Below are 18,636 nucleotides of genomic sequence, written 5' to 3'. Positions count from 1 at the left end.
CCCTTGGGTCTACCTTTGACTGTACTAAATTTCCACCCCCTTCTTGACCCCCTCTTAACATTCACATACTTCGACCCCCCCCTTGACGAATTTCTGGCTACGCCACTGATAGGGTTGCCACAGATTTTTTAGATTTAAATTTCCTAAATTTTACAGGTTTTCCTTAGCCATTTCTGGAGATTTTCCCCGACTTATTGTATGCCGAAATTCGCCAATTTTTAACCAATATTTGAGTAAAGATTTCCTATTTGCAACCATTTTCCAGGTTCTCTATTTTTTGTGACTTTCCCCGATCTATTTTATGATAAATTGAGAATTTTTAGGAACTATTTGCCACCAAAATTAAATTCCCCGACTTTTGACCTTTTTAAAAATTCCTTATTTTTAGACTTTTTAAAAATTCCCAATTTCTACTTTTCTCAAAACCCCTAATTTTTTTATTTTTCTCTTCAAAATCCCTAACTTTTAGATTTTTTTCTTTAAAATCCCTAATTTTTAGACCTTTTTCTAAATTCCTCATTTTTAATAGTATTTCTTCAAATTCCATGATTTTTCCTAGGTCTACAAACTTTAGCACCGAAGAAATTTCCATTTGAACACCTAGCTGATTATTAGTTATTAAGTTATTAGTTAAGTTAATACCAAAGGCACCACCTTAGGCCCCAGTCAACTATCGACTTCTAGTGCCTTTTAACAGGTGGCCGGGTTACAATGCGTAGGAGGGTGGTGGCTAGCCCTTCATACCACGCGAGCCAACAGCTCCCTACACTAACTATTATATAATTAGCTATGCTAATACCCAAGGAACCACCTTAGGCAAAAGTCATCTAGCGACTATTAATGCCTTTAAACAGGTGGCCGGGTTGGCAACAGCCAACCAGACTGGTCAAAACCACCCTGGATTAAGCCGGATTTATCCACCGAATAAAATAAAACACTTTTTTAATAAAAAAATTGAGAAATTAATTAGAAACATTGAAAAAAATGAAACTTAACCTTCACTTTTTGTCGCAAGTAATGAGAGCTTGACATAAGCAATTAGGGGATCTTCAAATTCATTTTGCGCGTGAAAATACGCTGCCATGTTAGGGTATAAAAGCAATGTAAAGGTACAGTCACTCGCAAAAACGTAATTTTGAAATCAGGCAATTTGAGCAATGAGCGCTAGATATAAGCAATTTGAGCATTTTTTATTAATCGCTTTAAGCCACCGGTTACATCCGGTTTTAACCATACTGGATTTTTAATTTTTAAAAAAGCCGTTTTTTTGGCAACCCTGACAAGTGGCCGGGTTAAATGATTAGGAGGGTGGTGGCTAGCCCTTCAGGCCACGTGAGCCAATAGCTCCCTACACCTCACTATTACCGCTAACCTCTACAAGTTTATATGGATACGGGAAACCGAAGAACTCGTGGAAAAACGCCCTCGGAGTGGTTCCAAGTTTTCACCCAGTGAATAATAAAACTAGCAGATCCCAGGTCCCTATGTACCGAACGAAGCGAAGCAAAAACAGCGAATCACCGTAGACCATTCCTAGAATCTAAACAAAACAGTAAAGAAGCGATCGTAGGCTGGCGAAAACGCTTATGGGGGGTATGGTAGGAGGAGAATTTGGTAAAAACGACGGCGAACTCGCTCTTTTAATTTAATATACACGCAGAGACGCTTACGCTGAGAAAGCGTGTTCTCTCAGCGACGCACGAGATACCGCTAAAACTACTTTACTTTTGTATCCTCCGAGATGAAAGAAGATGTAAACGGAAGCGAAAAGACATCTTAGGAGAAAGGGAGAGGGGGGGGGAGGTGGAGGTAAGAACATTTTAAGACGGCCAGAGGGGGCGGAGGGGGGTGAAGGGCTTTTTATTCTTCCATCGGAACGGCACGCTTTAGAAGACCACCGGGAGGAGACACGATAGTCTATTAGAAATATATCAAATGGAATCTGCAGCGAGACCGACGATCAATAGATTTAACCCGCCTACATGACCCGTCTAAGGTCACGCGTCTCGCCGAAAAAGGTTAAGTTATATATAACCTGTTGGAAAAATCTAATTTATTATTCCGCCGCGAAATAACGTTTCATAAAAGACATCTAGTTTTATTACTCTCCTTCATTATTTAAAATAGTTTTCTCAATTCTAAATTCAACGGTTAATTCATTATAACAGAGTTGCCACCAAATTTTCAGATTCAAATTCCCCGATCATTTAAGAGATTTTTCTTGAATTTTTAAGGCCAAACTTAAAATAGACATATTTCAGTAAAAAGGTTATTGTTGAAAAGTTTAGCCAATCTTTCAAGGAAATAAATGATAATCATAGAATTTGTCATAGATCTAGAATAAAATTACTTTCAAAAAGTGTCAAGATAAAAATTAATTCCCTGACTTTTCCCCGAATTTTTACGAATTCTTAAAATTCCCGGGCTTTTAAGGCCCATTTTTTAAATTACCTGACTTTTCCCTCTATTAAAGCAAACTTTAAAAATCATAAAAACTATTTTAGAAACTAAAAGAATATTAATTCATTGTTTTCAAAGCGGACGTTATCACCGTTGAAGTTTACTAAAATATTTTATCAGTTAGCTAATCTTGAATTAAATTAAATCTTAACTAAATTTAATTACTATTTAATATTTTAGTTTGCTCAGATTTTCTGTATTTTAATTTTTTTAAGAACCTATTTTTTGTAAATTTTTATTTTATCATTGAAATACATTGTGTGATTTAAATCTACGATTTTTTTAATTTAATTTGTGTTTTACTAAAAAATTCAAACATTTTTAAATTCCCGGATTTGTATTTTTGGTGGATTTGTTATATATTCAATTTCTTTCAAAATGTGAAAACCGCGATTTCCAAATGTGAAAACCGCGATTTCCAAATGTGAAAACCGCGATTGGAAAATGTTAAAACCGCGATTGGAAAATGTTAAAACCGCGATTTAAAAATTATAAAAACGCGATTTAAAAATTATAAAACCGCGATTGGAAAAAGTTAAAACCGCGATTGGAAAAAGTTAAAACCGCGATTGGAAAAAGTTAAAACCGCGATTGGAAAAAGTTAAAACCGCGATTGGAAAATGTTAAAAACGCGATTGGAAAATGTTAAAACCGCGATTTAAAAATTATAAAAACGCGATTTAAAAATTATAAAACCGCGATTGGAAAAAGTTAAAACCGCGATTGGAAAATGTTAAAACCGCGATTGGAAAATGTTAAAACCGCGATTGGAAAATGTTAAAACCGCGATTGGAAAATGTTAAAAACGCGAGTGGAAAATGTTAAAAACGCGAGTGGAAAATGTTAAAAACGCGATTGGAAAATGTTAAAAACGCGATTTAAAAATGTTAAAAACGCGATTTAAAAATTATAAAAACGCGATTTAAAAATTATAAAAACGCGATTTAAAAATTATAAAAACGCGATTGGAAAATTATAAAAACGCGATTTGAAAATGTTAAAAACGCGATTTCAAATTATGCAAAATAATAGCCGGGTTTTTCGTTGAGTGTGCGAGATTTCACTGAACGTCCGACCCCTCTGTTAAAAAATGTATTGACAATTTATCCAACGGGAAGATGGCGATCATCAGCTAGAACCTACGGGTGATGTCAGCAGGTGGTTAAAAACTACCAAAGTACGTCGTATGGCTCATTCGGAAACATCTCCAGAGTAATTTCAGTTTCATTATTTTTCCCATATAGAACGTAGCCCGCTCAAAATGATACATCAAAAACCGAAATTTATTTTTCGATAAAGAATGAACTAAAGATGGAGCCACACTCGCTCCCAAACGGATTCTTCTTCCCCGAGAGACGGCGAAATGTTTCAAATATTGATTCAACCCAAGACATTCTGCCGGCAAAAGTCTAGTAGGGACAATAAATTGTCCCTCATACACGCGTGGAATTCGGTATATTTGGAAATTATAGCAGAGGTTTAGATTGAAAAATAATCCCCGTATTGGACACTACTCCCATCTATCGTCTGTCGTGGGCGTGAGCGAGAATACCGAAACTAGGCCGCCATGAAAATGTATATAGCCTATCATCTACTGGAAAATGGAAAGGATGTGAGGGGGGGAATCGCCCCCCCCCCCTTCGTCCGACTGCACTACCCCCTCATCTTCAGATATTGCGTTTTTTGGAATTCCATTACTCAAAAAATAGCTTAGCAGCATCCCTTTACAAAAATATTTCCATTTTCGTCAATTTCTAAGGTTTATATTTATTGTAAATCAAGGGTAACTTAAAAAATAGTTCCATTATTCGCTTATAAGATATCAAGGTTAGAATGTATTTATTTAAACTAAGGAAGAATTACTATTTCCTCCTCGTACGGAGAGGATGGAAGGAAAACCGAAACAAGAGTGTGTTTTACTCGTAATTTCAGAGAACCAATGCCGATTTCGACGGTATTTAAATGGGAGCACACTGTTAACGCGTGACGTGGATTGGGAGAATATTGACGAAATTGAGATTAAGCCTAACTATAAATGATGTAAGTTTATCAAATAAATGCGGCCGCCAACGCAATCAATGGATGTTACGAGCACCCTCTAAAAAGTGAATTTCTGCGCAAATGTTATATGTATTATCTATTATAAAATGATATCGCGTTACAATTAAAAAAACTCATTCCCGCTAAATGCGTAAAAAAACCAATTCCCGCTAAATGCGTAAAAAATTCCCGCTAAATGCGTAAAAAAAATTCCCGCTAAATGCGTACAAAAACCAAATCCCGCTAAATGCGTACAAAAACCCAATCCCGCTAAATGCGTACAAAAACCAATCCCGCTAAATGCGTACAAAAACCAATCCCGCTAAATGCGTACAAAAACAAATCCCGCTAAATGCGTACAAAAACAAATCCCGCTAAATGCGTACAAAAACAAATCCCGCTAAATGCGTACAAAAACAAATCCCGCTAAATGCGTACAAAAACCTCTAAAAGCGTAAAAATAATAGCATTTCATTATGAAAACAGTATGAATTGATACCAAATCCAATGTACTATTTTTTTTGGTAAATATGGAGCAATGGTATGGAATGATGTTAGCTTGTCGGCTCAATTAAGCTCGATGCATTTCAAACAGAAAAAAATGACGAAGCGAATAAACTGCACGCGCGCGCGATTGAAAAGGTCGGCTGGTGTAGATGCGGATGACGGCAGTTCCCCAGGACGGAATGCCCTTGCCAAAATGTTACTAACATCAGAGCGCAACTAGGCTGGGGAGGGCTATAAAACCAGTATACTCCATTCATACAGAAGCCTCGAAAACTGTTTCGAAACATCACATTCCAGAAAGATATCACGCCGCGATTACAGGCGGAAGACGAGTTCGCGACTGAAATTCAATCAGTACGCGAGCAACACCCCCGCTTGTTGTCTTTTCCCTGTACACCGCCGTACTGCGTGGGGAACACTTTTACAGGCGCCTAAACTGAGAGAGCTGATTCATACTTCCACGTATAAATAATATTTTATTCGTTATCGAAATAAAATGTATTATATTTTACCGGAATATTTCCAATATTAAAACGTAATTTGTAACAGGGATGCTATTCTGTAAAAATCAAAAATGACCAAAAAATCATAATCCGTCAAAAATGACAATGAGCGTGCTGGTATAAAATCGGGTTCGGATTTTCAAAATCTAAAATTATAAAATCGGGTTCGGATATTAAATTTAATATAAAATCGGGTTCGGATATTAAATTTAATATAAACTCGGGTTCGGATTTTAAAAATTTAATATAAACTCGGGTTCGGATTTTAAAAATTTAATATAAAATCGGGTTCGGATTTTAAAAATTTAATATAAAATCGGGTTCGGATTTTAAAAATTTAATATAAAATCGGGTTCGGATTTTAAAAATTTAATATAAAATCGGGTTCGGATTTTAAAAATTTAATATAAAATCGGGTTCGGATTTCAAAAATATAAACTCGGGTTCGGATTTTCAAAATTTAAAAATATAAACTCGTGTTCGGATTTTCAAAATCTAAAATTATAAAATCGGTTTCGGATATTAAATTTAATATAAACTCGGGTTCGGATTTTAAAAATATAAACTCGGGTTCGGATTTTCAAAATTTAAAATTATAAAATCGGGTTCGGATTTTCAAAATTTAAAATTATAAAATCGGGTTCGGATTTTCAAAATTTAAAATTATAAAATCGGGTTCGGATTTTCAAAATTTAAAATTATAAAATCGGGTTCGGATTTTCAAAATCTAAAATTATAAAATCGGGTTCGGATATTAAATTTAATATAAAATCTGTTTCGGATTTTCAAAATTTAAAAATATTAAATATCTTATATGACGAATCATTACTGGCCGTGTATAAGTGGGCGTTTGACGAGCGTCTTTCGACGTGACTAACAACTCGAAAAACAGTTTCCTCCTATTATGCAAACACAAGGCGCCGATTTATGAAACAGCAGTAGCGCTCGATTACAACGAGAAGAGTTTTAATACCGAAAGATCGATAAGTTCAAAGGGAGGGGAGGGGCAATTCCTCTAATTAAACACGAATCTAATTACGTCAGGGAAGGAGGTAGTTCCCTAATTACGCCAAAGGATGGCGTAAGATACCGCAAGTATAGAGGGTATATCGTATATCCTCTCCATATATGTTATTCGTTTGGAACACGTACCTTTTTTCAAAACACATTTCGGGAGTGATTTATAAATAAACAAATTCCCATACTACTAAATTTTATATTTTATATCTTTCAGGGTTCGTACAAAATTTCCGGAATTAATTTCCCTGACCAATTTTCCAAAATTTCACTGGACATTTTTGTAGAATAAATGAATGGTTTGAAGTAAAATCTTGCAAAATATTTAATATGTATTTTTCCTGGGTCATTTTCAAAATTCCCCGACTTTTCGGGGTCATTTTCAAAATTCCCCGACTTTTCGGGGTCATTTTCAAAATTCCCCGACTTTTCGGGGTCATTTTCAAAATTCCCAGACTTTTCGGGACCATTTTCAAAATTCCCAGACTTTTCGGGACCATTTTCAAAATTCCCAGACTTTTCGGGACCATTTTCAAAATTCCCAGACTTTTCGGGACCATTTTCAAAATTCCCCGACTTTTCGGGACCATTTTCAAAATTCCCCGACTTTTCGGGACCATTTTCAAAATTCCCCGACTTTTCGGGACCATTTTCAAAATTCCCCGACTTTTCGGGACCATTTTCAAAATTCCCCGACTTTTCGGGACCATTTTCAAAATTCCCCGACTTTTCGGGACCATTTTCAAAATTCCATGACTTTTCGGGACCATTTTCAAAATTCCATGACTTTTCGGGACCATTTTCAAAATTCCCAGACTTTTCGGGACCATTTTCAAAATTCCCCGACTTTTCCAGATCGTGTCTTTAGGGATGGAATAATACAAGCGGCCATCGCAAACAGAGTTATTTTGATGGCTTAGAGGGATACTTTTCTCAAGAGAATGTTATATACTTCTGTTGACACTACTTCAATTATCAGGATTAAGGATACGCGGGCCTAAGGGCGGTAATCTATAACCTTTCAGCCATTTCACATTTAGATAATTAGAAGCTAGGTATTCCCCAGATTACTCGTCTTGCGAAGAACCGCGTGTGTATCTTAAAGACTAGGCTTAATTAGTTTTCAAAAGAATAATATCTAAAGTGTTCCCTTCATCAACAAAGCCATAGAAAATCGAATATTCAGCGCGAAATTCCTCCATTCTCAAAGTTTTTGGAAACTCCCACCAGAGGGATCGGGATGACCCTATTCGTAAGAGTATAACAATATTTTTAGATAGAGAGGTGGAATAAATACGCGTTTGTTAGTTCCGAATATATATTAAAAAAAAACGTATTTGAGGCGATGAAGAGGCGAATTAAGCACGAGCGGAACAGATGTAACAGAGGCGGCATCAGATCTGGGTTACTCGCAGCAAAAACGTACGGGTGCGATTATTATGATTGCGTTATTTTCAACGACCCATTGCTATAATGACGAATATTCAACGTGTTCGTCTCCAATGCGAGACAAATTTTCTTAAATTTCGGGTAAAACTCGAACCCCTCTTTAAATATACAGGATAATTATATACAGAGAAGGGGGGCGAAAAGCGTGGGAAAATATGCGAAATATTTGAGGCACGACCCAGACACGTCTGCGAGCACCCAACCGCCGCCACACATGCCCGAATGAAAGGCGAAATTGGCCCCAAAAGTGGCTGGGCCACCAACGTACGATGATAGGGACAAAGCTTTTTCCGGATCGTATTGATGGACAAAACACACATTCTTCGGAATCCCACCGGGTTCGTACTAGTTTTGTCCTTTTCCTGCAAGGCTTTTGACCCGAGGAATTGACGCCGGACCAAGTTACCCCAAAGTATAAGATTTCACTTCCAAGGAAGTTGATTTGGTTAAAAATAAAATTCAAAATCATTGAGAAGTAGTCAGTTTGTTTATTAAAAATAAACTTCAACAAGTTTAGAAGATAATGTCTTCGAAAGCTTTAAGAAATTGACATACTTTTTGAGAAAAAAATCAAATTCAAATATAACCGAATAACAATAATTAAATTTTAATACGATTAATCTTAAGTTCAGTTTTAGTTGCTAGAAATTACAGGGTCCCCACTCAAATCTTTAAAAAAATATAGGAAAATAAGAGTATATTTCTAATAATTTAGGACTTAATAGGATTATTTATTCAAAATTATAGGATCCCTACTCAAATCTATAAAAAATATATCGAATAGGATTATAAATCTAAAAATATAGAATTGGATTATATTTCTAAAAATATAGAAAAAATAGGATTATCTAAAAATATCGAATAGGATTATAAATCTAAAAATATAGAACTTAATAGGATTATTTTTCAAAATTAAAGGATTTCATAGGACTATTATATTCCATTTCATTTACTAACTTTATGCATTCAAAAACCAAATCTATATTTAGTGAAATAAATATTTGATTTTCACATTAAAAATAGAAACTATTTAACCATTTTATAACAAAAATATACTAGTAGCTAACCATGTTAACAATATCAAAAGTATATACTAGAATGACTTTGTATATGAATTTAACCTATAGCTAAATCTAGCAATTTAACTGACGTTGTGAGTAGCGGAATTTGAAATGGGCAAAATATCAAAATTATAGGACTTTTGGGGAATTTTGCTAAAATATAGGATGTTATAAGACATTTTTGAAAACATTGGATTTTATAGTAATTATAGGACTTCTGGGGTTTCTGGTATTTGTTTATTTAAAAATAAATTATTTAAGAAAATAACAATTTTTGAAAAATAAATTCAAAGATGGATAAACAACGAATATCAATGAGTAATTAAATTTTAATATAATTTATCTTAAGTTAAGTTTTAGTTGCTACTAATTATGCAGGAAAGAGTACTAAAAAAAATATTCAAATAAAATGAAAACAGATGTGATGAAATTTAACTATGCCCATTTTGAGAATAGTTAGAAAAATACGATCTTTAGCGGTCACCGGTTTTAGAAATTATAAATATATAGAAAAACACCTTCATTAAAATTCTCGGAAAAATCCTATCCCAAAATTCAAACAGTTTCGCCTAATTTATATAATCCATATTTCAACCTTCGCAAACGGCTTAGGACAAGAGAAAAATTATGTCAAACCAGTCAACGTAATTACGTGAAACGGCTTAAATATCCGACAATAAGAGCGCCCCCTTCCGCGAATAACAAATGATTTTGTTTTGTAATTTAAATAACTTCCAATTACGATGACATCGCGTCGGCAGCTGAACGCGTAGCCGATAAACAAAAGAACGGGTAGTTGTAGGAGGCCCCATTATCGAAATGGGAAAGCAACGGTTCGGTAATGTTCGATCAACGGTCTCGGGGGGGGGGGGGTGCAGAAATATTGAGAAGCCATTAAAAGGGAAAAGAGAGAGGTAGCCCGGCTGTCATCAATTAAGGCGAGGGCCCTTTTAATCCCCCCCCCCCCCGCCTTCCCACGCGCTAAATGCCTCTTTTCCCGGGCCTCCGAAGAGGATCTCTTTACTCAAACGGTTTCCGCTTCCGATTATCAGCGACTCCAACGAGACCAATTTCTACTTGGCAATTCAACCGTAGCCGCTCAAATGGGTAAAGTCTGTCTTAATAGAATACGATGGCGAACTATCAATTAACCCCTCCCTTAATCTAGGGTTCACTTTCAAATCCACTTTTGTGACCAAAATACAGCCTACGTAACGATTAGCAAACAATTTGCAGTTTACGCCGGGTAATTAACGTCTGAAGGTCGATTCGGGGTGTTCTTACTCGTGTGTTCGAGGGAAAACGAAAAGATTGGCGTAGCAGTACGCGGGTTAAAATGGAAATAAAAAGTAGGAATGTCAGATTAATTTAGTATTCGGAGAATCTTGCCAACAACGGTGCAAAAAACAACATTAATAATTAATGGATTGGTTCTCGGAAATGAAATGGTTCTACCGGAAAGTAAAGACCACTGAAATTCTATTTGCTAGACTCTCAGGGAGTGTAATATCGGCGTGACGTATGTCGCCGTCCCCCATGCTTTTTCCTATAGTTAAAAAAACTGCCCTCAAAATGGCGGCTCTAAAGCTACTACTCTATAGGTACACGAATAATAACAATTTTCAAACAAAAATATATAACTCCATAGAAAATCATGGACATTCATTTTTGAAAGATATTTTTGGTCTCTTTCATTTAATGTACTGAAGCATGTCAGATTTGTTAAAAAAATATGTAAAACTATTTATACAAAACAAATTACGTTAGCAAATTCGATAAAAAGTGCCTTCAATATAGTATCGCTCGGTAGCTTTGGGCTATGGCCGCCATTTTGAGGGCAGTTTTTTATCTATAGGAAAAAGCATGGGTGACGTCGACATACGTCACGCCGATATTACTCTATAATCAGCTAGGCTAATACCCAACTCACCACCTTAGGCCTAAGTCATCAAGCGACTTTTGAAGCCATTAATTCAGGTGGCCGGGTTACAATGCGTAGGAGGGTGGTAAAATTAATACGCAAAAATTGAAATCGAATCACTTTTTTATTTATATTGTTATGTATCCAATTAATGTCTTTTCCCTGTCTAATTTAAAGATATTTGGTTAAAATTTAATAGTATAATTAAGTTTTAATTATTTAAAAATTTTATTTGAATCGTTACCAAATTATTTTCCTTGCAATTTTGTAATTCCTACATTGTAATTACATGCTGTGATTAAAATCAATAAAAAATAAATTGATTTAAATCAACCAACACTGACAAATTTTATCGTCAAAGATCACAATATTTGTAATTCAATTTTCAACATTATATTGGATTCAAATTCCCTGTTTTCCCTGACCATTTTAAGGCCAAAATTAAAGTTTTTTTTTAAACTTTTACATTTATCAGAAGTTAATAAATTTAATCAACTTATATTTCAGTATAAAAGTAATTTCAACGTTAAAAAACCTTCCAAGGATCTAAACAATAATAATAGAATTTGCCATAGATCTAGAGTAAAATTTCCTTGAAGTGTCAAGATAAAACTGAATACAAATTATTAAAATTCCCCGACTTTATAGGCCCATTTTTAAATTCCCTATTATAATTTATATAAAAAACCAAGATTTCTACAATTTAACCACCTATTGTCATACTGATAATCACGCAATATCATAATTCCGGTGGTAATGAACCAAGGCACCCCAACACAAAGGTATTTTGACGCTTACGTAAAAAGATTACGACTTATTCTTAGATAATAACTCTTAAAAAAAGAAGATAACTACACGCAAAGTCAAATAACTCAAATGAAACGAAGCATTTAACGGAAAACTCGTTAGATCCGAAATATTTACGGTTAGCGCGGCTCGTTAATTAAGAATATAAGCACGCCGCTATTCCAATGTTTTTGTTGCAACTACAGGCTCCCGCGCCCCCCTGCTTTTCCCCTTCCGTCAAGGTTACACCCTTTGGCTTTTCAAAAACCGGGAAAAAGTCCAAAAAATGTCGCTAGGAGAGAAAGCATTATTTTCATAGTAACCCAATGTATCAGAAAACGTGGTTTTGAGGCAGAACCTGCGCCTCGGAATTTGTTTTTTTAATGCCTATTAATCGTGCAGTCGAGCTGAAAAAGTTGTCGAGGGGAGGTAGTTACCGAAAAAAAATAAGATCAAAACCCAGAGTAAGGCTAAGACTGGAGGCCGGTGTCAACGGCCCTACAGACACGATTTCACTGGCGCTTCATTACGCGGACCGAGACTGGTTTTGGCCATCAAAAATCCTCTCCGCTACAGTAGACCAAAATATTACCTCACACTTCACAAAGCAGGTGGGGAGGAGGTACGGTTGTGACGTTGTCTCTTAACAATTACTATCAGATGATACTTGTTTTAAAGTTCATACTTCAAAAAATTTAACATCCCCCCCAACTTTTTAAAAGGGTGGAAATCAATGTCCACTATATATAATTAAAACAGAAGCTACCTTAGTAGAGACCTCTCAAGTACATGGTTAGTAATTAAAACTCGGTAGAAAATATACTGGTATTATATAAAAAAAAATTTAATGCGGGATAACACGACCATGGATGGTTTAAAATATAAATCACGTCTCAAGATCCTGGCGTAGTTGTTACGAAAACTTAAGATTTTAGGCATACATAATAAGCATTTATCTGGCTTTCTTAAGTCATCTTTTGTGGCTGCCATGAACGCGTGGCACGACTATAGCGCAATATCAAACATCGCATTGAGGAGAGTAAAAGAAAACACCTGTCTAAATGCGTGGAAAGGGATTTCTTAGAGATTTATTATAACCCTTGTAATTTCACTTTAAAAATGTTTTTGTGGGTCAAGAATTGCCAGATGCAAACCAGTTTTCTTTTATATTTTTAGAGTGTAAAAGTTTTTTTTATACATAATTTATGGTTTCTTTAAGGGTCTATAAAAGCAAAGACATCTCACCTCCGCCAACCTTCGGAGGGGGCTTATTGATAACAAACCCATCCCTCTTACTAAGCCACCCAAATTCTGACACTTTTCAGATAAACAAATACCCTATTCTAATGATAAAATATACAACTATTAAATATTGACGGTACTAGCAATTTTATATAAACTCTTTCAAAACTGCGCTCTTTAAATTGCTTTTGTTTTGTTTTGTTATAAATGGCCATTTTTAAAATACTATTACTCGAGTAAGCAATTTTTGAAGGAACAAAACACAATCGCTTCGGAACTTTCCCTTTCTTGTACCGGTAATTCAATACAGGAAGTTTGAAATTTAGAATTGAAAGGGTTTTTTTCTTTTTCCGACACAAGGAAATTGAGACAAGCGCGATACAATACAAATTTTTCACTTACCATTTTTGCTGACATCTATATCCACTAGATTCATTAAATTGGCAATATCAGGAGGGAGCCGGCCAATTTCATTGTCGCTAACACTTAACCTCCGTAGTTTCGTTAACCGGAAAAGGCCCTAGAATTGTGTGTATTTTAGTTATCAAGTATAAGATAACGAAGCACTATCAAAACAACTACGAACTGCCATTTTAAAACCCATTTTGGCTCCATTTAGAGAGTGAAGATATTTAGCATAATTATAATTTGGGACGCATTCACTATCCTTACTCAAGAGTGAAAAATGTTTTACTGAAATGGGGAAAGTAGTATAGGGTGAAGTCGGTTACCCCAAAAAAATTAAACCCGCCCTCACCCAATCGCCGAGCAAAGGCTTAGCAATTTGACTTTGTTTTAGCGCGTTCCGTTGAAAAATTGTTCTTTAACCCATTATTTTTGTTATAGTTTCGTGGAAAATGGGTTCGACTGGTAATAAATTAAACATTTCAATAAATCTCTTACCCTGGGAAGATCTCTGATATGGTTAGCGTCCAAAAGTAACTCCTCTAAAGTACGGGCGTAGCGCAACACATCGTCAGGTACATTAGGCAAACTACAGTGCCGTTTGTCGATATATTCCACTAATAATAACAAATTATAATTAGAATACGATCATTTATAGCTTTAATTACTTCCAAATCATGCAATTTCAATACGAAACATGATAGTAATACTAAAAACAAACCTTGACGATTGCAGCCCCGAAACAACGGAATGCAGCGAAACATGGTTAGTTAATCCTAAGTCGTGGCTGACTTTCGTTATGGAAACATAGCTTCGTTAAATAGTCTTTAAAAACCGCAATTTAATAAACATTCGATAAAACAAACTTTTAAAACACAAATCCAAGCTAAATTCTCAGGATGCCGAACAGAATTTTAGATAAAATTTAGGGCTGGCGGCGCTCGCACCACTTCACTCCCCAAAAACCCGAATTTTGAAAGAGAAAAATTAGACCCGTGACGTCATCCAAACAAAAAAATCTCTTTATTTTTCCCTAAACGGCGATAGTGCTGCCATCTCTTGGCCAGCGTGAGTATCTAAGTTAGTTTGCTTTGCAAGTGACATCTCTTGAGAAGTTTTTGCCATCTATTGGTTCATTTGAACTTTCTGGATAGAAAAGTTATTAACAGTAAATTTATACATAAATGTCTAAGCTATGCATAGTTACACTGCTAAATTACACTTTATTTATATTTGATATACAAAACTAGGAAAATAAAACCCAAACCGGTAAGTCCAATAATTTAAACTTCGCTCCATGACAGACATTCTTAAAACGCTAAGATCAAAGGTACCATAAGTGTATAAACAAAGAGTATGGAGGAAATAGAGATAAAACAACCTTCCTAGATTTAGGCTGAGGGCAAAGGCGTAGTGATGGGGGGTAGGGGGGGCATACGCCCCGGGCGCCGACGGCCCGGGGGGCGCCAAAGAGGCGCCTAAAGTATTAAAGCGGATATTGGAATCTTGAAAAATTTTTAATATATATATATATATATATTTATTTTGTTATTGATAATGATTAGGTTTCGTTTAGAAACAAGGAATTTTATGGCGGAAATTGGGGCCGACGTAGGAGGGGGGGGGCAAAAATTTTGGAGTTTGGCCCTGGGCGCCAAATAACCTCACTACGCCACTGGCTGAGGGTACAATCAATGAAATTTGTACACCCCTAAATTGGCCTTCCAAAAATTTCATAAATCACATTTTAATTTTTAACTTTCCAAAACCTTCATAAATTATAAATATATTATACATAATATAATAATATATTCATATAATTCAATGAAAGTTTTTTAATTAAATACTTAATTAGACTTGTTATTTTCTAAACACTGTTCTGTAGTCGTGAAAATCAATAGCAAACTTGCCATACAAATTCATAATCTTAAATCTTCTCGGAGAGCTGTGGGCTGCCCCGGATTTTTACTTTTGTATCCACCCAAATATGTGCCTTCCGCCGCCACTGCTTAGCCTAATAATGGAAACAAAACTTGCTTAAAGGGAATATAACCTGTAAAGCAATCTTTATGGAAGACCCCTTCAATTTTTAAAATTATCCTGTACAGTGGCGCCAAACATTTTTAAAGCCAAAGGCATGAGTGGCCAGAGCTGCAAACGTTGGTGTTCCACACCAAATACCTGAGATTATATTCCCTTTAAAGCCTATAAAATTTCAAGAATAACATGACAGAAGTGCAATTCATCGGAAATGTTCACTTTACTTGTATGGGGTTAACATATAATTTCAAAATCGATCGAGTTTTAAATTGAATGCTCCCCACCGAAACGAATCAAATCAAATTTCAAAATTTTGGAGAGACCAAAGTTGGTAGGCTTTGTGCATAGTATAAACAGAGAGTGTAAAGATTATGAGAGGCGTCTCTCTTTCAAAAAAGCGTACTAACTTTTTTTTTCCCAAAAATGTCCACTACTACCGTAAGAGCGATGGCGCCACCAGTGGCGCCGTTCTCACAGCGCGTGCGTTTCGATGTTAGCAGAGAGTATAAAGTCGCTTCGCTATAGAGAGGCGCCTCTCTTTAAAAAATCCGTGGTACGATTTTATTTGCTGAGAATGTCCACAATTCCCGGCCGTTTGATGGCGCTAGTAGGATCTCCGGCACGCGCTAAATTAGAGTTTGAAAAGACGCAAAAAGGAAGATTGTTTCTTTGGTATTTTTGCGAGTTAATAAACTAATTAATTTATTTTGAAATGTCTTGTTCGGCTAAAAATTGTAAATCTAATAAAAAGGGAACCTCGCGTCTGTCTTTTTTCAAGTTTCCAAGGGATAAAGATCGGTGAATACGCGTTTTAATTTAATATTCCTATTCTTATACATTAACATTTCTTAAAACTTATAGTTCTGCATTGTGGCTGCAAAATGTTAACAATGAAAAGCTCCAAAATAAAACTACAGATTACTTACACTTTAACCACGTACTTTGCGGTCTTCATTTTACTGACGATGGTTTTATGAATATCAAAACCAAAAACAGGCTTACACCATTCGCTACACCTACTATTTTTTTGGAAAATTCCAATGAAACCACGGTTTTTCCTAGGCACACTGAAGGTAAAAACATCTTCCGCCATGGTCTCTTACTCCTTAATGTTCATTTATAATTAATTCAAATAGTAGCAAATGAAAAAGCGCCCGAAGATCATGTTAAAACTACAAACGGGTGTAAGGAAAACGCGTCTGAAAGTAACCCAGTACTACAAATGCATAATTATGTCCTCCAAAATCAATGCAACAAAGCAAATAGTAAGTTATATAAAATATTCCCAAGGATGAACACTAGCTTTAAATGAATTTTTTTTTACAGTGGATGAAATCAATTCCTACGGAAAAAGGGCTTTGAATTTAAACCCAGAACTATCAATTCCATTTAAATATATTTGTATTGAACATAATTATAGCTATTCAACTAAACATATTGACAGTGAAAATGGTAAGAAAAAAAAACACCATTTGTTAAAATTGATTTAATTTAACTAATTAAGTTATTACACTAGTACCAAATATAGGAGCTGAATTAGAAGTTTCAGAAAAGCCAGTTAAAAATCAAGCTGTTCAAGTTAGTGGGTTAAAAACCAAGAGAGAGTCGAGACTTCTCAAAAGCCTGCGCAAGAAGGATGCAAAAATGCAAAGAATGAAAAAGCAGTTGGCAAGGTTAAAAGAAAAGCTGGCAGACAGTGGAAAAATATGTGATACCAAAAATGCCACTAGATTCTTGTCTGATTTTTCTAAAGAACTATTTGATTCAGAATTAAAACTGAGACAACGGAAAAAAAAAGGAAGAAGATACTCAACCATATTAAAGAAATGGGCTCTTTCTCTTTTTTACCACAGCCCACAAGCTTATAGAATGTGGCAAGCTGTTTTATGCCTTCCAACAAAAAGAACACTAGAGAAATGGTTGGCTCGCATGAAAATTTCTCCAGGTTTTGACCATAAAACTCTAGAAGCTCTGAAAATTAAGTTTCAGAATAAGAATAGAAGCGAAAGAGCTGTTCTAGTTTCTTTTGATGAAATGAGCCTAAGAGAAAAGCTGACTTACAATAATGAAAACGATAACATTGAAGGTTTCGTAGACTTTGGTCCATATGGAAGGTCAAAACAGTACGCAAATCAGGCCCTAGTGTTCATGGTGAAAGGCATAAAACTGAAATTCAAACAACCAATTGGTTACTTCCTCACAAAAGATGCTTGTCCCGGACAGACTTTGAAGATATTGCTTCATGATTGCGTAACTCACCTAAAACGTATCGGCCTTATTGTCAAAGCTGTGGTCTGTGACCAGGGAACAGGGAATCAAAATTTGTTCAAAAGTATGGGGATATCAGTGGAAAAGCCATTCATTGAAATTGAAGAAGAAAATATTTATTTTTTCTTCGATCCTCCACATCTCTTGAAAAGTGTGAGGAACAATTTCAAACGGTATCCCATAATAGTGGAAGACAATCTAGTTTCTTGGGCAGTCCTAGAACATTTTTTCGAAATAGACCAAGAAATTGGTAAGTTTCGAAGCGCACATAAGCTGAAACGTAAGCATATCAAGTTACCAGCTTTTTCTAACATGAAAGTCAGTTTAGCTGCCCAAATTTTCAGTCGAAGTGTTTCTAATTGCATTCAAATGGCCTGTTCACTGGGATTAGGAGAGTTAACAATTGAAAGCACATACACAGCAGAGTTCCTCTTGCATATGAACGACCTTTTTGATTGCTTCAATAGCAGGACATTAAACAATGAAACACGCTGTAAGAGAGCCATGACTGATCAATCCATCCACATACCAATGCTGAAAGAAAAATTGGAATGGTTTAATACATGGAAGCCTCAGAACTGTAGGTATAAAACCTTACCTTGTATTGAAGGGTGGAAACTTTCAATTCAGTCTTTGCTACTCCTATGGAATGATCTAAGGGATAATTTTGGTTTTAAGTTCTTACTAACTGGAAGAATTAGTCAAGATTTTTTAGAAAACTACTTTGGTTCCATTCGCCAAAAAGGAGGTAATAGAGATCATCCAAATCCTCAACAATTCCGGGCAGCGTATAGAGCTGCATCCGTCAATAATCTCCTAAAACCATCAGATTCAAATTGCATTGACGATTTAGATGACTTTATTTTAAACATAGACTCGTTTAAAGTACCAGCTCCAGGACCCGATGAAGATTTGTCTAATTATGATAACCATTGGG

At 35.5% G+C, this 18,636-nt stretch overlaps 1 protein-coding gene across 12 annotated transcripts in view; it reads right to left on the bottom strand.

Annotated features, from left to right (window-relative positions):
- scrib (scribble planar cell polarity protein) overlaps positions 1–14,353 on the bottom strand; it is a 37,252-nt gene extending 22,899 nt beyond the window's left edge. For all 12 annotated transcript variants that reach the window (XM_090181035.1, XM_090181034.1, XM_090181037.1 and 9 more), the window contains exons 1-3: positions 14,113–14,353; positions 13,890–14,008; positions 13,389–13,506 (exon numbers count right to left, since the gene is read on the bottom strand). In XM_090181035.1, the coding sequence (XP_090037161.1) occupies positions 13,389–13,506; positions 13,890–14,008; positions 14,113–14,155 (280 nt within the window). In that variant the 5' untranslated portion in view covers positions 14,156–14,353. The remainder of the gene's footprint in view (positions 1–13,388; positions 13,507–13,889; positions 14,009–14,112) is intronic.
- Positions 14,354–18,636: the final 4,283 nt, after the last annotated feature.

The sequence above is a fragment of the Leiobunum rupestre genome, chromosome 7, assembly GCF_980474605.1.
Source record: "Leiobunum rupestre chromosome 7, qqLeiRupe1.1.hap1, whole genome shotgun sequence".
Classification (NCBI taxonomy): Eukaryota; Metazoa; Arthropoda; class Arachnida; order Opiliones; family Sclerosomatidae; genus Leiobunum; species Leiobunum rupestre.
This window is presented reverse-complemented; position numbering and strand designations above follow the sequence as displayed.